At 36.6% G+C, this 24,948-nt stretch overlaps 1 protein-coding gene across 8 annotated transcripts in view; it reads right to left on the reverse strand.

Moving 5' to 3' along the window:
• VPS8 (VPS8 subunit of CORVET complex) overlaps nt 1-24,948 on the reverse strand; it is a 251,146-nt gene that overhangs the window by 174,582 nt on the left and 51,616 nt on the right. For all 8 annotated transcript variants that reach the window (XM_042902959.1, XM_042902965.1, XM_042902958.1 and 5 more), the window contains 5 exons: nt 17,587-17,661; nt 16,667-16,702; nt 15,438-15,528; nt 14,999-15,045; nt 13,048-13,137 (listed from right to left, as the gene is read on the reverse strand). In XM_042902959.1, the coding sequence (XP_042758893.1) occupies nt 13,048-13,137; nt 14,999-15,045; nt 15,438-15,528; nt 16,667-16,702; nt 17,587-17,661 (339 nt within the window). The remainder of the gene's footprint in view (nt 1-13,047; nt 13,138-14,998; nt 15,046-15,437; nt 15,529-16,666; nt 16,703-17,586; nt 17,662-24,948) is intronic.

Raw genomic sequence — 24,948 nt, forward strand, 5'->3', positions numbered from 1 at the left:
TATTGTTGATAATGCTGCTATAAATATGGGGTGCGTGTGCCCCTTCGAAATATTTTTGTATCCTTTGGGTAATACATAAGAGTGAACATAAATGTCCTTATAAAAAAATGGTTATACATCATAACCACATGACTTTCTCCCAGGTATGCCAGGTTGGTTTCAAAAACCAATCAATATTATTCACCATATTAACAAATAAAAAGAAAAACTATATGATCATCTCTACAAAGAAAAACAATTTGACAAAAGCCAACAACATTTACATTTCTTAGGATATTAAAAATAGAAATTCCTCAACCTGATAATGAGCATCTTTGAAAAACTACAGCTATCATCATATTTATAAATCAAAGACTGATGCTTTCCCACTAACACCGGGAACAAGACAAAGATGTCAATTTTCAAAATTTCTATTCAACATTAATACTGGAGGTAATACTGGAGCCAGTGTAATAAGGCAAGAAAGAGAAATAAAAGACTGCCAGATTGGAAAATAATAAATAATCCTGTCTTTATTTGTGGACAACATGATTATCTCTGTAGAAAATCTGGTGGAATATACAAAAAAAATATTAGAATAAACAAGTTTAGCAAGGTTGCAAGATGGAAGATCAATGTACTAAAATCGCTTGCATTTCTATATACTAGAAACAAGCTGAAACAGAAGTAAAAAAAAAAAAAATACCATTAGCGTCAAAAAAAAAAATATTATGCAACTACCAAAATGGAAAAAAAAGACATTCTTTGTGAACCAATATAAAAAGATTTCCAAGATATATTAAGTAGAAAACCAAACAAAATCACAAGGAAAAAATTTGTGTTAAAGAAGGAAAAAAATATGAATGTGTGGGTGGTTACAACTGTGTACATTTGCTTGTATTTACGTAAAGAAAATCTGGAAATCTACATAAAAGTTAGTAACAATGGTGAGAGGCAGGTGGAATCTGGGCAGATGGCATCAAGGTGGCAGACTTTTCATTGTATACGTTTTTATACTTTGCAATTTAAAAAAAATTTTTAAATATTTATTTTGAGCCAGAAAAGAAAGAGTGAGTAGGGGAGGGGCAGAGAGAGAGCCCCAAGCAGGCTCCGCACTGTCAGTGCAGAGCCTGATGTGGGGTTCGATCTCATGAACTGTGGGATCATGACCTGAGGTGAGGTCAAGAGTCAGACACTTAACTGACTGAGCCACCCAGGCACCCTATACTTTCTGATTTTTAAATTATACAAATATATAACTAATACAAAAAACTGAATGACACAGGTAATACACCTATGTATAGTCGACCTCAACACTACAGAAATAACTGGCTAGAACATTTAGAGGACACACACAAATATGTATAAGTCATATTTATGTAAACTGTATTTATATAAAGCATCTACTATAGACCAGGGCCATTGCTAGGTGTTAATGATACAGATTTAACCAAACAGACATATATTATAGTCTGGTACAAAGATTTTTAAAAAGTAACAACGAAGGATGATGAAAGTTATGAGAAGGGAAATACAAAATGCCAGGGGAATGTTAGGAAGGAGGCCTAACTAACCTAAGTCTGCCTTCCTTGGAATGGGATGTTTAAGTGAATACCTGACAGACAGCAGTGACCAAGCCAACTACGGGGATGAACGCGCCATCCAGTGAGAGGGAATAGTAACTTGCAGGAGTCCAGACATAGGAAACAGCAGAGAACCTTGGGGATTGGGAGAGACAGTACGACCAGAGCATGGAAAGAGAAGGCTGGCAGTAGATGCGAAGGGGCATGTGCAAGATTCTGGACTCTATTCTAACATAATGGAAAACCACTGAAGGGGTTTTAAGCAGAGAAGATTAAAAATTTAAGAATTGGGGCAGTTTTACAAGTGGTATAGAGTCTCAGAATACATGTGTAGACTTTAATTACTTCTTTGCAAGTCTCTACTATATGCCTCTCGCCAACTTCCATTCCCTGCAGCACTTCTTAGTTCTCTTGGTCTAAACTCTCTCCAATTCCAAATTTCTGTTCACTCCCTTCTCTTTCTTCATCCAACGAACTTTGCAATGCCTTGAAAAGTGTACACATGGGAGACTCCCACTTCTAGGGAGGTGGACCAGACATATTTTTCCCTATCTCTCCTACTAATATACCTAAAATCCCTGGACAATATATACAACACAAACCTAAGACTGAAAGGTGGAAGAAGATGGCGGACCTACCAGGGATCTCAGGACCTGAGGAACAACACAGTGGTGAGCTTCCCGGTTCCTTTTTACCATGTATCCCAGACTTGGAAGTGAAGAAGACTGGCAAGGTGGAAATGCCCAGGCACACATATAGAAAAAGGCTCAACAAAAGCTACTCTCTCTAGCCAAAAAACCAGAAAAGAAAGAATCTAGCGGGAAAAAAAAACACAAAAACCCCTTGTAACAGTATCTGCTCTATTCTGGTCAAACACCACAGAAAAAAACTGTGCCCCCACACCCACTGTGATGCGTAATTTTATGTATCAAGTTGGCTGGACCACAAGGTGCCTAAATATTTGGTCAAACATTATTCTGCTGTGTCTGATGTGTCATGTTTTTAAATGAGATTAACATATGAGTCAGATTCAGTAAAGCAGATTGCCCTCCCTAATGCAGAAGGAAACATCTGTTCTTCTTGGGTCTCAAGCCTGCCAGCTTTCAAGCTGGAACTATATCACTGGCTCTCCTGGTTCTGAGGCCTTCAGAGTTGGACTGGAACTACACATTAGCTCTCCCAGGGCTCCAACTTGCCAAATAAAGATACTGGGACTTCTCAGCCTCCCAAATCCAGTGAGCTAGCTCCTTATAATCTCTTTATTTATATATTTATAGTTATGTTTTATGGTTGAAGCAAAAATTGTAATACTGTGTGATGTGGTTCTATATACACATAAAGAGAGAAAGAGAGAGGGAAGGGGGAGACACGTCTATACCCCCTAATGGTTCTGTCTCTCTGGAAAACCTTGACTAATACACTCACCCATGCCAGCCAAAGCTGTGTGGAAAACCTAGATTTCTACTCTCCACAGCACATAACAAGGTATCCCAGTCCTCCCTCTGCTGAGCAGGGTGTTATCAGAGAAGTCTATGAAAGTCGGGACTTTCAGTTCTAAGAGTGCAGTAACAAACCCCTACTCCTCCCACATGGAGAGTGCTAGTAGAATTCATGTAATGAGGCCCAATGGAGTGGTGTCAGAGGAGACTTACAAAATAATTAGAATTTTTAGCAATGCCCAATCGAACAGTAGTGAAGCTACTCTCACCATGTGTCGATGGAGGCCACATGGGGAGCAGTACTGAGACATTCCTATCCCTAACTAGTCAGTGAAGTACCAGAGAAGGCCTAGTAAGGGGCAGGAACCCCCATCTCTGTCCAGCAGTGAGGATGAGCACCCTCTATCAGGTATTAATGGGGGTTGAGAGGGGAACCTATACTTTTGCCCCCACCTAACAGTAAGAAGGTAGGACCCCTTCCCTTATCAGAGCAGTACCAGAAGAAAGCAGCTAAAACAGAAAGTTTAAATAAGATTTGGAGTCTCACAGTAAGATCTGGACATCCACAATGTCTAGATTTCAAAAGGAAATCATAAATCATACCAAGAACCAAAAAGATCTCAAACTGAATTAAAAAGCAGTAATCAATAGATGCCAACACTAAAATGACAGAGATGTCAGAATGATCTAACAATGATTTTTAAAACAGCCATGATAAAGTTGTCTCAATAAGTAACTGAAATCTTGAAACAAATGAAAATATACAAAGTTTCATCACAGAAATAGAAAAAGATATAAAGAATAACCAAATGAAAATTTTAGAACTGAAAAATACAGTAACTGAATGTTTAAAAAACTCTAAGGACTCAACAACAGAATAGATGGTTCAGAGGGAAAAAAAAAAATGAATGAACAGGAAGAAAGGAACAAACAACAGAAATTTCCAATCTGAAGGAGAAAACAGGCTGAAAAAAAAAATGGGACACTCAGGGACTTGTGGGGCTAGAACAAAAGACCTAATGTATCATAAGAGTCTCAGGAGAAAAGATAGAAGGTAGAACTCAAAAAGTCCTCAAAGACATAATGGCCAAAAATACCCCAAATTTGGCAGAAGACGTAAACACACAGATTTATGCAAATATTACAAATGTAAAGGAATCCACACCAAATACATTTTCAAACTTCTGAAAACTAAAGACCAAAAAAACCCCAGAAATCTTCAAAGTGGCAGGAAAGAAATGACACATTACCTATAGGGAAAAACAATTTGAATGACTGCATTTCTCATCAGAAACCATGGAGGCCAAGGCAAGTGGCAGAGCCGTATTTTTCAAGTGCTGAAAGTAAGTAACTGTCAACCTAGAGTACTAAATTCATTGGAATATCCTTGAAGAATGAAGGGGCAATCAAGACATTCTATGATGAAAAGACTCTACTGCCAGCAAAACTACCCCCAAAGAATGGATAATGAAAGTTTTCTAATCAGAAAGGAAACAAAAGAATAGACACCCTGGAACATTGAAAGAAGATGATAAGCAAAAATAAAGGGTAAAAGTTAATAGGCTTTCCTTGTCTTAAGTTTTCTTAGGTTTTATGGTTGAAGTAAAATTACAGTACTGTGTGATGTGGTTCTAAATGAAGATTAGGAAGGGAATACAACTCAGAAATAAAAAGCAGCAAACTACTGACAAATGCAACAACCTAGATGAATCATCAGGGAATTATGCTGAGTTTAAAAAAAAAAAAAAAAAAAAAAAGGCCGATCCCAAAAGCCTACATACTATATAACTCCATTTACATGACATTCCTGAAATGACAAAATCATAGAAATGGGAATAATTAATGGTTGGCAGGGCCTAAAGAGGGGATAAGGATGGGAGGAAAGAAGGTGTGGCTATAAAAGGGCAAAATGAGGGATCCTTGTGGTGATGGAAATGTTCTGTATCTTCACTGTATTGGTCAAAATCCTGGTTATACAGTTGTAATACAGTTTTACAAGATGTTCCCGCTGGAGAAAACTGAGTTGAAGGTACTTGGGATCTCTTTGTATTTCTTACAATTGAATGTAAATCTACAATTATCCCAAAACAAACAAAACTAATTAAAAGAAAAAAGAAAGAGGATACACAGAGTTCTCATGCCTGCCCCTAGCTGTTCTCAACTCATTTAAATAGAGCTAAATCACTCAAGGCAATGCTTTCAATCTAGCTTCCTAAAGAAACCAGGTCCTTATCAATTTTGAACATTTGTAACTATAAACAAGATAAAATACTACTTAAAGCCAAATCTATTTCCATATATTAAACCTTCCTTTCCAGAATCTAATTATGGAGAGACAAGGCAGGTTGTCCAGTGTATTATCCCTGGTGGCAATCTCCTAGACACCTGAAAATAAGTTAGGTGGGACCAGTTAGATCTCTACCTCCCAACTGCAAGGACTAAGCACAGACTCAACTTTGCACAGGATCTGTAGGCAAAACTGGGCAGAGGACATTCCAGGACTAGTCTACAATCACCTTAAGCAGTTGCTGCCCAAGATGATCACCCCACTTAACCCATTTAGAAGGCTGCTCTCACAAGAGCCCTAAAAGAAAGGAGAACGGAAAAGGACAGGTCCCTCTCTTGAAGCAAAACCTTCAGACCATCCAGCCAGACCTGGTCTGGAGAGACACATGCCTCTCCACAGGATATTGAGAGATCAAGGGCCTACATGCAAACTTCTGATCCTTCTGCCATTAAGTACAGGTTGTGCTATGCGCTGCTTATGGCTATGTGCCTGAAGTCTTTCAGTGCAAACACAGTGAGCCAATACCTGCTTTAAGAATATTCCTCTTAGTCTCAAAAACTTGCAGAATGCCTCTAAAAAAAAAAAGTCTATATTTTTGGTCTCCAAAATTAAAATCAAAAAAAGAAAAAGCAATTATTTCTCTAATCTCTTCTTCAATGCACAGTCCTATCAACTGGCCTAGGTGAACTGCTTCTCTTGTTAGATATTTGTATATATTTAAAATTAAAGAAGGCAATATAGATATGTGAATAAAACACTGAACTGACAGAAAATCTAAATTTAAGCCTGTCAATTGTTTGAATGAGTGAATAGATCATTTTACTGCACTGTGACTATCTTACCATCTGCCAACTGAAGATATAATCTCTGGCTTTCCCTCTTTCATAAGGGTGATGTGAGAAGAAATGAGCAGACACATTCCTTTGCTTTTTGGAACAACAGCATTAATTCTCATAATTTATATTCTAGAAGTCAATCAGGCAATGAACACTGCATTATTTGAAAATGATTCAAAATTTTAACAAACCCTACAATGAATACATACATATTCATATATATGTATACATATACGTATATGTGTATATATACGTATATGTATGCACACACATACACACACACACCAAAGTACATAAACATTCCTATACACAGATCAATAGATCTTTCTCTGTGGGCTATCAAAACTAGGCAGCTGTATTCCTGTATTAGTACACAGACACCATGAGTAGCTATGTAGATATGGGTATTTCTCTGTATGTGTATGTGTATATTTGTACTTTTCCTTTTTTTTCCTCACAGGTATGACAAAAAAATAATCTAGGAAAGACCTGACTCCCCAGAACCAACATTCTAATCAAGCCTCAGGAATAAGGTGATGTACTAGACACCAATACTTATTATTCACTTCATCTCAGGGAAACATGAATTAGACAAAGAAGGCTCCTATTGCTTCATTCTGTATTTAGCTTTTAGAGTCTGTCCACTATTTGGCATGAACTCCTAATACAAAAACGTATGGCAACAGCTGCTATAACAATGGCCTTGAATGATCTGCAGCTCATGGAGGTGGAAATGAAGCAGAAAGGAGAGTGTGAGAACAATTAATGTAAGGCTTTACTTTTAAGAGCTTTTAAAATTGTATTATTTTTCAAATTATTTTAGCTTGATTTATATTATTAAAATTCTCCATGTTTATTTATACCTCTACCTATTACATAAACAAACAGGACTATAATAAGATAAAATATTCCAAAATACATGAAACTGCTTCCATAGTTAACTGACCAGCTTCTGAGTTTAGAACAGTTAGTAGAGAATTCTGATAGGAGAAAAGACAACAGGACAGTTTCAAGAAGTCATTAACTGTTGAATGCTATGGAGGACCAATAAGATGAAGAATAAAATGGTCCACAATCATTCAAATACGATTACCGTGATCATACTAAAATGAATTATGTATTTTTTTATACATTTCAATATCTTCCTAAAATTTATATATTACTTAGTCCTCTCTGCTTCAAAGTGAGCCAGTTAACAACATATTGGTCTGAGAGTATCAAAGAATGAAATGTGCATGAAACCTAAGCAGACTGTAGGCTCAAAGCGCCTTGTGCCAGACAGCCTGGGTGCCTACTTTGATTCTGTTTATTGGTTGTATGACATAAGGCAAGTTATTCAACCCTCTGTGTGTCTGTGTACACATGCAAACATTTGTAAAATGGAGATAAATAATAACTACTCCTCAAGTATATTATGAAGATTAAATAAGATACTTGCCAGGCACACAGCACATAATAATATTTGTCATGATTATGAACATCTGTGTGATTGTACTAAGTTCTATTCTCAGTTCAAACCTTCCAGAGTTAGATTTAAACATATGCCCAAGGGGCACCTGGCTGGCTCAACTGGTAGAGTATGGGACACTTGACCTCAGGGTCATGAGTTCAAGCCCCATGATGGGCATGGAGACTACTTAAAAACAAACCAAAAAAACTACATATGCCCAAGACAAGCACTATATACAATACAAACACATATTTAAAAAAAAAAAAATCTGTCAAGAAATATTTCTCAAATTGAAGGGCACTAAACCAGATGCTGGGAAAACAGTGGTGGCTCTAATTCCTTTTAATCCAACTAGTTACTATACAAATATAGTTAAAGGTTCAAATCTTTTCTCAGATAAATAAAAGCCACAGCCTATCAAAAAGTTACTATGCGATCCAAAAATTACTTTCTATAGTTAAGAAAGGACAAAATATTGATTGATCTTTGGAGAAAAGCAAAAATATTGAATGGTATTATATATCCTGACTCTAAGGAAAAGGTGAGGCTCTTCATCAAAGGTAAAAATTAAAATTGAGGCAGCAAGCATGAGTGCCACCTGCTGGTAAAATATAAATTCTCAGTATTTTGACTGAAATAGAAACCAGTTGTACTAGAAATTTCAACTCACTAGATTAGAGGTCATCTGTTTCCAACAATCATTTCTTCACACTGATACAGAATATCAGCTCTTCCTGCCTGGCAAAGAAAGTCTTTAGTCAGCTGGTCTTCCTCCATTTCAATAAATTCAACAGTAGGAGGCACATAAATCCAAGAGCATTTTTACATTATCCCTGGGTAATTTTAGACTGAAATACACATCCTGATTTCCACCCACTTATACTAGCCCTCCTTTTGCTGCAATACAGTAAACCCCTATTTCACAGCCCGTCATCAACTGAAGGCAGACATGTTTCCACTGACTTACTCCTCAGATTAAACAACCCCACTATATTTTTTTCAGTCATTTTTAAATCTCCCACCATCCTGGTTGTGGATGTAGTTTAATCTGTCAGTAGTCCATAAATACCTCAGAGCTTTTATTTCCAACCAATAGCCCAATGGAACTATTCCTTACCTTTATCTTGGGCCTTAACACACTATTAACTCATGCTGTTTGTGGTCAACTGAAATCTTATCCAGCTAGATCTTCCCAAACCAGTATTCATGTACTTAAATTATCTGGATCTAATGCAGTCTTGATGTTCATCCTTGTTGAATTTTATCTCATGACAATTTGGTTCCATTTTGTCAAGATCATTTTGAACTCAGACTCCTGGTGCCACCCACCTATATTTGACAAGTCACTCACTAAATCGTCACCCCAAATCAATTATAAAAAATTGCACAAGGGGGCGCCTGGGTGGCTCGGTTGGTTAAGCGTCCAACTTCGGTTCAGTTCATGATCTCACAGTCCGTGAGTTCGAGCCCCACGTCAGGCTCTGTGCTGACAGCCCAGAGCCTGGAGCCTGTTTCAGATTCTGTGTCTCCCTCTCTCTCTGCCCCTCCCCTGTTCATGCTCTGTCTCTCTCTATCTCAAAAATAAATAAACGTTAAAAAAAAACTTTAAAAAAAATTGCACAGGAAAGAGCCCTAACATGTAATTAATACCAAGCCACCAAAGAATACTCTTTGGGTAGGGATGTTTATCTAGCTACAAATCTACTTACTATTTACTTATCTATTTACTACTCATCAATCTATTTCAGCCATTAGGATAATGGAAAATTCAGACAAACGCTTTAATGAAACCAAGACATTATGTAATAGGCATTCCATGGATATGCTGTCCTCAAATTCCTTTCAAAACGGCAATTTATGAGTTTAACGTGGTCAATTTCAAGCAAGCTCACAGAAAACATTCATACACCACACTGGAACTATCGGTGTATAATTTCTTAAGTCCACTCTTCCTTTAAAAAAAACTCTAAGAGCCAACTTATTTAATTATTTCATGATTAACTAATTAAGATCAAACACTTAAAATGGCAGATTCATAGCCAACTATACATGGATTTCACTCATCCTAATGGACTGAAGATCATCTTTTTCAGAAGAAAATTGTCCTCCTGAGTGAAATAAATTGTGTCTCCTCTGCTGAGGCATCCATGCTTAATTGAATATGCTTTATTTAAAAAAAACCGATCCAAAGTTACTTAAAAATTATGAATAGTGACACAGACTGTTCAAACAGTATCCTGGGTTATAATTCTACTGAGTTTTGAGTTTTAAACAATCATTATGCAACTAACTATATATCACATATGCTGGGCTTCAGCTTTTTAATATATTTTTAACTAGATTTTTCCACTTTAAAGACCATTCTCTTTGCTTATGAAAATGGGAGCAAAATAAGAAGTGCTCTTCTTCAGTACAGTATAGCAATCCAGATGTGGACCCTGAAGCCCAACTTCCTGAATTCTAATCCCAGTTCTATCATTTATGAACTGTGTAACCTGTAACCTCTCTGTGCCTCAGTCTCATCTATACATATGAATAATAACAGGACTCATCTTACACAGTTATGAAAGAATTAAATGAGTTAATATATGTAAAGCATTATTAACAGTGCCTGCCACACAGTAAGCATTAAATGGCTTAGATGTCTGCTGTCATTCTCATCCTTGATCATCTGTTAACATCACCCCTTTCTCACCGATCTTTTCCTTGCACTTGTTCTGAAAATAACCATACAGAACACTAGTTAGGTAAGAGCTGGGCTTTGAAGTCAAAGGCCTGGATTGGAGTACCGACCCCAACACTTACCAGCAATGTTACCTTGGAAAATCACCTAATTTCTCCCAACCTAACTTTCCTCATCTATGCATTGGGATTAAAAACAGTATCTATCTCCATGGGGTTGTTGTGAGAATTAAATAAAAATTAAATACAAAAAACTTTACACAGTGCTTGGCATGTAGAATATACTCAGTGAATCTTGGTCACAATCCCTTATTTTGTAACCCTTAGCATGTTAGTAGGCACAATCCAGGTACTATTTTCCTTTCTGACAGTCTTACAGGTTCATGCTGCTTTTTACATAGATCTTTGATTATCTGCCTCTCTCCATCTTTTGTAGCTGTTCTGTGCTTTGTAGACAGACACTTCTCTCAACACTCGTCCCCATTTCCATTCTCTTTGAATTTTTGTGGTTATTATGTCAAAATTTAAGAATTTCCTGTTCTTTGTGAATCCATTTGTATTTTGAGGCCTATAACCATGAGACTGTGCCCATAGTTTTCTTCTGAAACATGTACTTTCTCACAGGATTCAAGCTGAGCTTATTTTGCAACATTATTACAATCTTTAAAATAAAGTGGTATTTTTTTCCCTTAGGAGTCTATCTACTCTATTCCCCCAATTACTGGTAAAAAGTAAATCCAGAATAATGGTTCACCATTGTTTCCTTCAGCTTCTATGAGACTAAATCATTAATAAATCAAAAATTTGTAGGAGATATTCTTTTAGCAGAATGAAACTTCCAACATATATCTAGAAGTTGAACAACACATTACTACTACAGTTTGTTTCTCTGTAAATTTTATAAACTGCATTAGAAGCAATCATCTATAGGGGCGCCTGGGTGGCTCAGTGGTTTAAGCATCCGCCTCTTGATTTCAGCTCAGGTCATGATCTCATGGTTTGTGAGATCAACCCTCGTGTTGGGCTCTGTGCAGAAAGCACAGAGCCTGCTTGGGATTCTCTCTCTCTGCCCCTCCCTCACTCATGCTCTTGAAATTAAAAAAAAAAAAAAAAGAAACAATCATCTATAGTCCCTGTCATGCCAAGATTCTTTCATATTGCTCCACCAGAACATCACTTTTTTTCCTTTCTTTTATAGCTCTCTGCCATATCCTTCCCCAGCACTGTGGTTTCTGTATCACACATACACACACCCCTCATTAGGCCCTCCCAGTGTTCCCTATGGTTTTTTCTTTTTTTTTCAACAAGGTGTACCTTTCAATAGCCAGAGTTCTTTCATAAGTACCATCTCATCACTTCAAGGTAATAGACATCCCCTTGTTAAAATACTGTATTCTATTTACGCTGCAATGGTATACAAAATTTATATACAAGATATTGCTGCCAAACAGTACTGTCCCCATGTGCTTTCTTTCTGCCGTACGCCTTCCTCTTAAGTTACCTTTTTCCGTAATTTTATAGGGGCTCATTTCTCTATTTTATTGATAAATGTAATGAGCTTGCAGTCAAATAGTAATAAGAGTTACCCTGCCAGAAGCCCACTACTATGACATTAAAGAGTACAGCTCAGGAAACCAAATCCTTCTCTCATACCTTCCATCTCTAGCCTTGTCTTCCAAAGTTACTAGCATCAAGTAAATAGATATGTAAATAGATAAGCTGTGCCTGCTCTTTAGAACTTCAAAACCCTTAGATGTCTTTTAAATGTTTCCATTAATGTAAACAAGAAAAATAACCTTGACTGGAGTGCAAACTTTAAGACAGCGAGGACCATGTCTATTTACACACTGTATGTCCAGTGCCTAATACGTGTAAGACCACGAGGTGCACACTTTGGCCCATGGGCCAAGTCCCGCCCACAGCCTGTTTCTGAATGGCTCATAGCTAAGAATGGTTTTTACATTTTTTAAGCGTTGTTTAAAAGAAAGAAGAAAGAAAGAAAACAAAGAGGAACATATGACACAGACCATATGCTCCCCACAAAGCCTAAATTTGCCCATCATGGCCCTTCTTAGAAAATGTTCACTGACTCCTGTATTAGACCCTCCAATAATTGTTGCAAGTGAAGGCAGGGAAGGGAGAGGCGAGGGAACTCTAAAAAATGGAGAAGGACAAACAGAAATTTGCAATAAATATAACTGGTGATCACTACAAACAGTAAAACTCACATAACAAAAATTGTACATGTCTTTAAACCGTTCCTTGACTTCCATTTTCAGTGAGTTCCAGCAGAAACTAAAGATCTTTCACCTGCATGTTTTAGAGATCTTTTTGTGGTTTTTTTTTGGTTTTTTTTTTTTTTTAGGTAACCAAGCTGTTGTTGAATCACAGGTGCTCCTAGGAGAACTAAATTTAAACCTTGGTGGTACACCTCTTCTCCAACTAGCCTAGTTAACATAAATGTTAGTCATCAGCCAGGTGTCAGCCACTGGGAGGTGTCAGTTCATAGGTATATACCTATAGGTATATATGAGGTATATACCCTCATGTACACATCCTTGCCATCCATAAGGCACTAGACCTAAGCATCAACACTCCACATTTTACCATCTATCCCCATGTTACCTATTACTTCAAAATTTCATTAGAATGCTCCAAAAGCCCTGCAATAAAGTTTTGAATGCTGCAAATGTTTAACCAAAACATGAAAGCCCTATTCTCAAGTAATATAAAAGAGCAGTATTAGACCTATTCATAGCAATGTCTATTAGAAGCACATGCAAAGGTGTACCTGAAAATGCTGCTCCATCACTTGGATTTTTCCCTGGTCTGGACACTTTTTCAGAGCTCGATCTGCATAGTGGAATAGGATTTCTACCATCTGTAAGGAAAACAGCCTTGTATAGAAAATCAAAATATATCTCTAAAATTTTTCAATACTTAATATATGTAGGTCCTCCTAAATAATACAGAATTGAGTTTTATTAAAGATATAACTTTGTAAAAAAATTTTTTTAATGTTTTTATTTATTTTTGAAATAGATAGAGACAGAGCACGAGCAGGGGAGGGGCAGAGAGAGAGGGAGACACAGAATCTGAAGCAGGCTCCAGGCTCTGAGCTGTCAGCACAGAGCCTGACGCAGGGCTCGAACTCACGGACTGTGAGATCATGACCTGAGCTGAAGTCGGACACCCAACCGACTGAACCACCCAGGCACCCCAAAGATATAACTTAAAATTTAAAAAAAAAAAAAAATATATATATATATAAAATATATATGTATAAATGTATATTTACATGTTTTATACATATATATATAATTTTAAAAATTCAGTGGCAGTTTTTAAGAGTCTCTTATGCTTTGGCTCTCTCCCACTCTAACCTCTTTTTTTTTTTTTTTCCTTCCCCTCCCCCATGGGTTTCTGTTAAGTTTCTCAGAATCCACATAAGAGTGAACACATATGGTATCTGTCTTTCTCTGTATGGCTTATTTCACTTAGCATCACACTCTCCAGTTCCATCCATGTTGCTACCAAGGGCCATATTTTATTCTTTCTCATTGCCATGTAGTACTCCATTGTGTATATAAACCACAATTTCTTTATCCGTTCATCAGTTGATGGACATTTAGTCTCTTTCCATAATTTAGTTATTGTTGAGAGTGCTGCTATAAACATTGGGGTACAAGTGCCCCTATGCATCAGTACTCCCGTATCCCTTGGGTAAATTCCTAGCAGTGCTATTGCTGGGTCATAGGGTAGGTCTATTTTTAATTTTTTGAGGAACCTCCACACTGTTTTCCAGAGTGGCTGCACCAATTTGCATTCATTTGACAATAAATTTCATATATTGAAAAAAAAAAAAATTCAGTGGCTTTATTTCCCAATATTTTTAACCTCAGACTAATTTCTTGCAGCCTCAGGGCTAGTACTGATTTGCTAATCTCCAGGTTCTAGACTCAGTAGTACCTCTGTTGCTCAGGAAATGAAAAATCAAAGTTAAGGTCTTCAGAAAGCTCTGCTGTAGGTCTTTGCCTCGAGAACACAGACAGAACATAAATTCCTAAAGTATTTTAGCTAACACTGAGACAATTAATCATTCATGAGTCTGAAGAGTGACCAATTTCTATTCATGTTTTCTATATGCTTACACTTATTTTGGAATGTAATTTTTACCAATGCACTTGCACAATAAAAACAGAGAAGAATGACTATAATAAATGAATTTAAATTCAACCAGGTCTAGATTAGGAAAACAAAGTCAATATTAAATATTGGCATTAATCATATTAATGCTAATTAATAATAATAAAATCAGCCATCTCTGTTACCTCAGGCAACACAAACACTTGCATGTGTAGTATTTCTCATAATTACTTATCTGTTCATAAAAACTAACAATTGTCAACTTTCTATGGGCTATATATAATCACACTCATAAATAATCCAGATCCCTGAGTTTTTCCATCCTCCTTTCTGCTGTCCTTTGGCTCTTTTTTTTTTGTTTTGTTTTGTTTTACAATTTTATCATCGTCATAAGGGAGTGAGCAAGGGAAAAAAAGAAAGGTGATAAGAAGAAAGTTTAAAAGAATTCAAGATGACACCAGGGAATTATACACTTGTTTTTTTACACACTCTCTCCTTGACTGTAGCCATTTACCTAATCATGCCCGAAAATTATTAGCTGATACCAAAGGCAAATCTGTACTGTACCCTAGTAAAGCCCCTATTAAAATACTCACCCGATCTGCAACAACAGCCTTTCGCTTACTGGCATCCCCTGATAATCCTGCAGAGAAGCAAAATTCAGCATAAAAACAAAATCCATAATGTGCTAACAAAAGGCATAATTATAACAATCCTTAGATATCAAAGTATTGGCTAATATGCCATAGTAAGAGTATCTCACATCTATTGGATCAGATAACCTATCAACGTACTTTCTTTTTATTCCAACTATAAATTCTCCTTATGAAATTAAAGAACTTTAAAATCAACATTTAAAATTCTATGTCCTGTATTTGTCATTAACCTTTTTCACTGGAAGTCTGTAAGGTTTGATGACATCTTGTTTAGAAAATATTTGAACGCTATGCTAAAAAATGTCCTATGAGTGATCAGTATTCATTTTCTCTACTCCAGAAAAACAATGTCTACTACACTGGTATTCTGTCAACTTACCCACTACTGCTTTTGCTTTTCCTTCATGGAAAGACCATGCAAGAGCCAAGGCTTCTGTAAGACAATCTTGTTTCAGAAGATGATCCACTCTCTAAAATGAGTAAATGAGAGAAGCTAAACCCCTTTGTCTGACCAACTACTAGGTAGAATTCCTATTCTACCTAATACCTTTTCAGACGTTATTGCTTAACAGCTAAAATTATTCCAATAATCATGTGACTATCTTATTTCTATGAAAACAATTTCTTAAAGCACTACATAGTACAGTGATTGTATGGGCTAATACAGGTAGCTACAAGGCCTAAATATGAAAAGAGGAAATAGCTGGAATGTCACTGTAACAGAAAAGGTTAGTTGTTTACCACAACATCCATTCACACCCTCCTCCCTTGTTTTTAAAATTTTTTTAATGTTTTTATTTATTTTGGAAGGAGAAAGAGAGATAGAGCGTGAGTGGGAAGGGGCGGGGGTGGGAGGAGAGACAGAATCAGAAGTGAGCTCCAGGTTCTGAGCTGTCAGCACAGAGCCTGGAGTGGGGCTCGAACTCAGGAGTCGTGAGATCATGACCTGAGCCGAAGTCAGACAGACACTCAACGGACTGAGTCACCGAGGTGCCTCCATTCCCTCCTCCTTAGTAACAAATCCCAAGTTTACCTGAGACAGCAATATACCAGCAAAAGGACACTTCTAAGACTCCCTTGTAGCCACTTGGGGCCATGTGACTAAGTTCTAGCCAATGATAAATAAGTGGAAAAGTTTGGCCTTTCTTGGGGATAACCTTAAAAGGCAGGCGCCAGCCCTTCTCTTCCCCTTCCTCCTTCCTGGAATGTGGACTTAACAGCTGGAGCTCCAGCAGCCACAATGGAACATTAAATGACTTTGAGACTAGAATCCACACACAAGAATGGTGGAATAGGACAGTATACTAAAGACCACTGAGCTGCCACACTAGCCACAGACTACCTACTACCTCCAGATTGTTTTTACATTAGACAGAAATCTTATTGAAGCCACTGTTATTTTAAATTTCCTGACTTTTGTAGCTAAATCTAATCCTAATTTATAGTCAGTATTAGCAAATCAAGTACCTAATAGTTATAAAGATTTGATGTATACTTCTGAAATTAAAAAGCACAAATCCAAATAATCTTTTCCTGCAAAGTCAAAACACAATGTTAAGATGCTAATCAATTCAACAGCTCTAGCATATAAAATTACTTTGAACTCACCTCTCTCCAGCTTCTCAGCATCATCACATAAACAGACTAGAAAATAAAGAAACAATAATTAAAATGATCATCTTTAACAGCTTAGTTTGGGAGACACATTTGTCCCAGTCCTGCATCTCATTTTACATCTCTTTAGGTAAAAATATTTCATAGTACAATTAGAAGTATTTACTAAAGGGTTTTCAAGGGCCCACATTAAAGAGTAAATCAAACAAATATTTAAAGTTAAGTCTGCAGTCCAAGGAATTAATTCCACTGGCAAGAAACAAAGAATGCCCCAAATCCCTGTAATATTTTGAATTTTAATAATGAATATTTCTCTAAGTTAAAAAAAAAAAGCAAGGAACAAATTGATATACAAGCAAGCTCCTATTCCGGTGATTCTATTTTAAGTCAAATACCTCAATGCATTTTAATATATCCTAAGCTGATCTAAGCTAAAGGATATGACAAATATACATGATAAGCTATCTTCCTCGTCTTGAAAACCATAAATGTAAAGATTATGAAAGTATATCCTTGAATCAAGAAAATAAGCATCCTAGAACCTAAATGAAAGTAAAAATGTCTGAAAGACAAAATAAATTAGCTAAAAATCACAACTATATACCCCTGAAAGGGGCACCTGGCTGGCTCAGTCATTAGAGCATGCAACTGTTGATCTCAGGATTGTGAGTACAAGCCCCACACTGGGCACAGTGGTTACTTAAAAACTAAATCCCCTAAAAAAAAATAAAATACACACACACACACACACACACACACACACACACACACACACACACACACACACCCTAAAAGTGTTAGATTCCTGATGATCAATATGCACTCTGTAATGCACTGCTCTTTGTACCAGCAACCCCCTTCAGCCGCAACTATCCTGGCACAAACAGATGTCAAGTCAGAGTGGAAGAGCTTACTTTTGTCCCCAAGTAAAAGATCTGACCACCGTAACTACTGATGGACTGATAACAAGCCTTCTCTCCAACCAAAGCCTATAAAAAAAAAAAGTAAAAATAACATGTATTAGAGAATTGACATTTTAAAGAATGTCAATTACACAGACATTTTAGATCAACAGTTTTATCCTACAAATTAGTGAGGGAAAAATGTCAGTCAAGCGCCAGTCAGTGAAGTGGCAGAAAAGACAAAGTGCAAAAAGTTAATTCTCTGCCTACCCACGGCCTTTTTATTTTTCAGAATAATACAAAAATGGGAAGAATAAGCCAACTTTCTAAATCTAAAGGGAAAATGCTGCAACCTGCCCATTACTGGAAGACAGGTATTCACTGCTTCTGACAAAGAATAGGGCTGTTTGAAAATGGCACCTCTATGTTCTTTGAAATAAACATCAATATAAAACACAAGAAGAAACTGGAAGACAAAGCAGAATAATATATGGAAGTCAGCATAGCCCAGCAAAAGAGAAATGAAACCTACCATGTGATAAATTTGGATTGCCAATTTTGGCTCGGTCACTTAAGGTATGACCCTAAACATGTTTCAAACTTCTGATATTCATCTTTCATCTTTGAAAAACCATGCAGTTTCCATGAAACTTAAATATATTAACATTTATAAATGTCCCAAAATATGCAAATGGCCAATAACTGATAACTAGGATAACTTTTAAACTTAAGCTATGAAATTTAAAAACATGTCCAAAAGTAGACAGAATACTCTCCATCCATTAATCAGCTTCATTAATTACCAGTATCATCACCAATCTTGTCTCACCTATATTCCCACTGACTCCCCTATACACAGTGTAATTTTGAGATGAATCTCAGACTTTTGAGTATTTCATTTATAAAAATTCAGTATATGCATAAATTAGTCCTTTTTAACATAACCACAACTTCATTAGCATATTTTTAAAAATTTAACAATCATTCCTTAGTATGAAATATCCAGTGTTTAGATTTCAAATGGTCTCATAAATGTCAAATGTTGTTGAGATTTTTGTTGTTTTGTTTTTGCTTTTTCTACATTTCATTTGACTAAATCTAAGATCCAATGAAAGGCCACATGTTGGAGCTGGCTGATAGGTGCCTTAATTTTCTTTTAATTTATAGGTTTGACTCCATCTCTCTCAAACCTTTATTTTCCTTGAAGTTAACTGTTGAAGAAACTGGAACGCTTAATTCCATAGTTTCCCACTATCTGGATTTTGCTAACTGCATCCACATGGAATCTTTTAACATGTTCCTCTGTCTTCCATATTTTCTCTAGAAGATGCTTGATCAGAATCAGCATCTTTGATTTTGGGGGGTTTTTTTGGCAATACTACTTTAAGTATGATGTTAGCTTTAAGATTTTGTAGATGCCCTTGATTATCAGGTTGAAAAAGTTCCCTTCTATTCCCAGTTTGCCGTGAATTTTCTCAGGAATGGCTATCGAACTTTGTCAAATACTTACTTCTGAGATGATATTATGGTTTTTCTTTTACAATCAACTAGTACGGTAAATTATATTGATTTTGAATGTTAAGCACCCTTGCATGCCTTGGATAAACACCATTTGCTCATTTTAGTACTCTTATTATACATTGCTTATTTCCATTTGCTAATATTTTGAGTATTTTTGCTTCTATGCTTATGAGGATATTAATCTGTAGTGTTCTCTATTGTAGTATCTTTGTCTGATTTTATCATCAATCTAATCTCATAAAAAGAGTTACATGCTCCCTTTTCCTCCATTTTTTAAAGATTTTTGTGTACAGTCTTTTTTTTTTTCCTTAAATATGATAGACTTCTCCAGTGAAGCTGTCTGGGCCTGGGGCTTCTCTGTAGAGAACCAATCATTTCTTTAACTGATGTACAGTGACTTAGACTTTCTATTGCTTTTGAGTCAGCTTTGGTAATCTGTGCATTCCAAAGAATTTTTCCATTTCACCAAAAGTTGTTGAATTCATTGGCATAAAATTATGCACATTATCTTTTTAATATCTATACTCTCTACAGTGATAACACCTCTTCCATTCCTGATACTGGTAACTGTGTCTTCCCTTTTCCTTAATTAGTCTCACTAGAGGCTTATCAATTTTATTTCTCTTTTAAAGAACCAGCTTTTGATTCCTTTGATTTTCTCTAAGGTCTGTTGATTTTCTATTTAATTGATTGGTGTTCACCTTTTTATTTCTTTCTTCAATCTAAGTTATATTTCTCTATTTCCTTAATTAAGGTAGAAGCTTAGGGCATTAATTTGAGATTTTTCTTCTTTCCTAATATACGTATTTAATGCTATAAGTTACTCTTAAAAACTGATTTAACTGTAGGCCCCAGATTTTGATATGTCGTAATTTCATTTTCATGCAGTTTAAAATATATTCCAATTTCCTCTGAGATTTCTTCTTTGACTCATGGGTTATTTATAAAAGTGTGGTTTAAATTCCAAATATTTGGGTTCTTCCCAGACTTACTCTGATGATTCCTTCAACAATTTATGAAAGTTTGTTTTATGGCTTATCATATAACCTATATTGGTGCATACTCCACGTGCTCTTGAAAAAAGTTTGTAACTTGCTTTTGTTTGGTGGAATATTCTGTAAATGTCACTTAGGTCAATTGGTCAATCAATAGTGTCTAAGTCTTCCACACCTTTAATGATTTTCTGTCTACCAATTCTATTAATGACCGAAAGGAGTTTTGTGTAATTGTGGTAAGTTTCTCCTTTCCATTCTGTCAGTGTTTGTTTCATATGTATTGGAGGTCTGACATTGGGTGCTTAAATCTTTAAGATGGTTTATCTTCTTGTAACCCCTTTTTACCAATTTGAAACTTCTCTTTATCTCAGACAATATTTCCTACTCTGAAATCTAGTGATTATGATTAGAGTTTGCAGGGTATGTCTTTTTCTATCATCTTTTAATTTATCTAGGTCTTCGTACTTAATGCGTTTTGTCCACAGCACAGATTTGGTTCTTAAATTTCTTTATCCAGTCTGACAATCTACCTTTTAATTGAAATCTTTAGACTATTTCCACTTGCTGTAATTGATATGGTTGGCTTTAGATTGATGATCATATTAACTGTTTTTTCTACTTGTATTGTCTGTTCCTATTTTTTAGGCTTCACTGAATTTAATATTTTTTAACATTCCATTTTGTCACTACTATTAACTTATTTAGTTACACATCTTTTTTTCAGCGATTCCTCTAGTGTTTACAACATGTAACTTTAACTCATCTCTATCTACATTTAAGTAATATCATACTATTTGATGGATAATGTAAATCCTTATAATGATATACTTCTATGCCCCACTCCCTGCTATGCACTATTTTCATCATACACACTACTTCCACATTATCATAAACATTACATTATAATTTATATACCACATAATTCACTCATTAAATGTAAAATTCAATAATTTTAATACATTTACAGTTGCCCAACCATCACTAAAATCCAGTTTTAGAACATTTCCATCAATCCACAAAGACCCCTTGTATTCATTTCCAGTCAATCCTTATTCCCACTCCCACTCTCAAGTAACCACTACTCTACATCTATCTCCGTCAACTTGGCTTTTCTGGACATCTCACAGAATCAATCTTTCCATATGGCTTCTTTCACTTAACATAGTTTTTGAAAAGGTTCATCCATCAATGTTGTAGCACGTGTCAGTAATTCATCCTTTTTATTGTGGGACAGTATTCTATTACATGGCTATGTCACTTTTTATTCATCCACTTACCAAGTGGTGGACATTGGACTGTTTCCATTTTTTGGCTATTATGAATAATGCTGCCATGAACATTTGCGAACAAGTGTTTCTGTGGACATATTTTCACTTCTCCTAGGTATATACCTAGGAGAATTGCTCAAATGAATCCTTATGAATATGTTTAACATTTTGAGGAACTGCCACAATGTCTTCCACAGCAGCTGTACCATTTCCCAACAGCAGCATATAACAGTCCCATTTTTTCCTTATCTTCACCAATACTTATGACTGTCGATGTTTTTAGTTACAGCCGGCCTAGTGGGTATGAAGTGAATATCTCATTGCGTTTTGATATGCATTTCCTTAATGATTAACAACGCGGAACATGTTGGCTATGCTTATTGACCATCCATATATCTTTGGAGATTGCTCAAATTGTTTCTGATGAGGAATCTGCTTTCATACTTACTGTTGCTCTTCTGCATTTAATGTGCCTTTCTTCTCTAGCTGCTTTAATATTTTTCTCTTTAACTACTTATTTTGAACAATCTATATACGGTTTTATTTTACTTGTGCTTGGGTTTGCTGAGCTTCTTTTTTTTTAATTTTATTTTTTTAATTTACATCTAAGTTAGTTAGCATATAGTGCAACAATGATTTCAGGAGTAGATTCCTTAATGCCCCTTACCCATTTAGCCCAACCCCCACTCCCACAACCCCTCCAGCAACCCTCTGTTTGTTCTCCATATTTGAGAGTCTCTTATGTTTTGGTCCCCCTCCCAGTTTTTATATTTTTGCTTCCCTTCCTTATGGTTCATCTGTTTTCGTATCTTAAAATCCTCATATGAGTGAAGTCATATATTTGTCTTTCTCTGACTAATTTCGCTTAGCATAATATCCCCCAGTTCCATCCACGTAGTTGCAAATGGCAAGATTTCATTCTTTTTGATTGCTGAGTAATACTCCATTATATATATATACCACATCTTCTTTATCCATTCATCCATCGATGTACATTTGGGCTCTTTCCATACTTTGGCTATTGTTGACAGTGTTGCTATAAACATGGGGGGGGGGTGCATGTGTCCCTTCGAAACAGCACACCTGTATCCCGTGGATAAATGCCTAGTAGTGCAATTGCTGGGTCGTAGGGTTGTTCTAGTTTCAATTTTTTGAGGAACCTCCACAGTGCTTTCCAGAATGGCTGCACCAGTTTGCATTCCCACCAACAATGCAAAAGAGATCCTTTCTCCACATCCTCACCAACATCTGTCATTGCCTGAGTTGTTAATGTTAGCCATTCTGACAGGTGTAAGGTGGTATCTCATTGTGGTTTTGATTTGTATTTCCCTGATGATGAGTGATGTTGAGCATTTTTTCATGTGTCAGTTGGCCATCTGTATGTCTATTGATGTCTTTTGCCCATTTCTTCACTGGATTATTTGTTTTTTGGGTGTTGAGTTTGATAAGTTCTTTATAGATTTTGGATACTAACCCTTTATCTGATATGCTGTTTGCAAATATCTTCTCCCATTCCGTCGGTTGCCTTTTAGTTTTGCTGATTGTTTCCTTCACTGTGCAGAAGCTTTTTATTTTGATGAGGTCCCAATAGTTCATTTTTGCTTTTGTTTCCCTTGCCTCCGGAGAGGTGTTGAGTCAGAAGTTGCTGCAGCCAAGGTCAAAGAGGTTTTTGCCTGCTTTCTCCTCTAGGATTTTGATGGCTTCCTGTCTTACATTGAGGTCTTTCATCCATTTTGAGTTTATTTTTGTATGTGGTGTAAGAAAGTGGCCCAGGTTCATTCTTCTGCATGTCGCTATCCAGTTTTCCCAGCACCACTTGCTGAAGAGACACTGTCTTTATTCTATTGGATATTCTTTCCTGCTTTGTCAAAGATTAGTTGACCATACGTTTGTGGGTCCATTTCTGGGTTCTCTATTCTGTTCCATTGATCTGAGTGTCTGTTCTTGTGCCAGTACCATACTGTCTTGATGATTACAGCTTTGTAATACAGCTTGAAGTCCAGGGTTCGCTGAGCTTCTTGAAAATTTGTGTTTATAGTTTTGGAAAGTTTTTGATCATTCCTTCTTCCATTTTCTTCCTCTTTTTTTCTTTTAAACATTTTTATTTATTTTTGAGAGACAGAGAGAGACAGAGTACAAGTGGGGGAGGAACAGAGACAGAAGGAGACACAGAATCTGAAGCAGGCTCCAGGCTCTGAGCTGTCAGCACAGAGCCCAACATGGGGCTCAAACCCACAAACCACAAGATCATGACCTGAGCTGAAATATGATGCTTAACCGACTGAGCTAATCAGGTGCCCCTCTTCTCCTTTTCTTCAGAGATTCCAACTGCTCATATGTTAGCCTACTCAATGTGTCTCACAGGTCACAAATATTTTTTTTAATTCTTTTTTCTGTGTTTCATTTTGGATAAATTCTATTGCTCTATCTTCATGTTCACTAATGTTCCTATAAGGTCTATTCTCTAACATTAATCTCATCCAGGGCATTTTTCATTTCAAGCACTGTAATTTTTATCTCTAGAAGTTAGATTTGTACTTTTCTAAATATCCTTCATGTCACTACTTAACTTTTTGGATATATGGGCTATAGTTATAATAACTGTTATGTCCTTGTCTGCTAATTCTAACATCTGTTTCCGGTCTAAGTCAGTTTTGATTGATTTGTCTCCTCACTCTAAATTGTGTTTCTCTTCTTCTTTACATGCCTAGTAATCTCTGACTGAATGGCAGACACTGTGAATTTTATCTTGTTGGGTTCTGGACATTTCTGTTTTCCTATTGATATTCCTGTGCTTTTGGGGGGCACCTGGGTGTCTCAGTTGGTTGAGTGTCCTACTCTTGATTTTGGCTCAGATCACGATCTTTTGGCTTGTGAGATGGAGCCCAGTGTCAGTCTCTGCACCAACCGAGCAGAGCCTACTTGGGATTCTCTCTGCCCCCTCCATGCTCACACTCACTCTCCCTCTCAAAATAAATAAATAAAACATTACAAAAAAAATATTCTTGTGCTTTGTTTTGTGAGGTAGTTAAGTTACGTGGAAACAGTTTGATTCTTTCTGGTCTTGCTTTTAAGATCTGTAGTAGGGACCAGAGCAGTGTTTATTCTGGTCCTAATTATTACCCACTACCGAACCAAGATATAACCTGAGTATTCTACCCAATGCCCTATAAATCATGAAGCTTTCCATTCTGGCTGGTATAAACAAGCCAGTGCGAGCACTGGATACAGTTCCTTCCAAACCTATCACATAGTTCTTGGAGTTCCCTCATATGTATCTGTTGATCAACTGTCTGCTGAACACCCAAAGGGAACCACAGGTATGGTGCTGTCTGTCCTCTCCAGTACACTGTCCTACACTGTCCTGTAAACTCAACCCACCTTAGTCTTCCACAGTCTCAGTTTATAGAGTCCTTCGGACTCCAAGTGGGTCCCTCACCCCTGAGCTACAGCCTAGAAACTCTCTCTAGGCTAGAAGCTAGGATAACAACAGGGCTCATGCCATTTGTTTCCCATTTTGTCAGAGATTGCTGGCCTTCACTACCTGGTAGCCAGTATCTTGAAAAGTTTCTTTCTTTCTTTCTTTCTTC

This window comes from Panthera leo, chromosome C2 (genome assembly GCF_018350215.1).
Source record: "Panthera leo isolate Ple1 chromosome C2, P.leo_Ple1_pat1.1, whole genome shotgun sequence".
In the NCBI taxonomy this organism is placed as follows: domain Eukaryota; kingdom Metazoa; phylum Chordata; class Mammalia; order Carnivora; family Felidae; genus Panthera; species Panthera leo.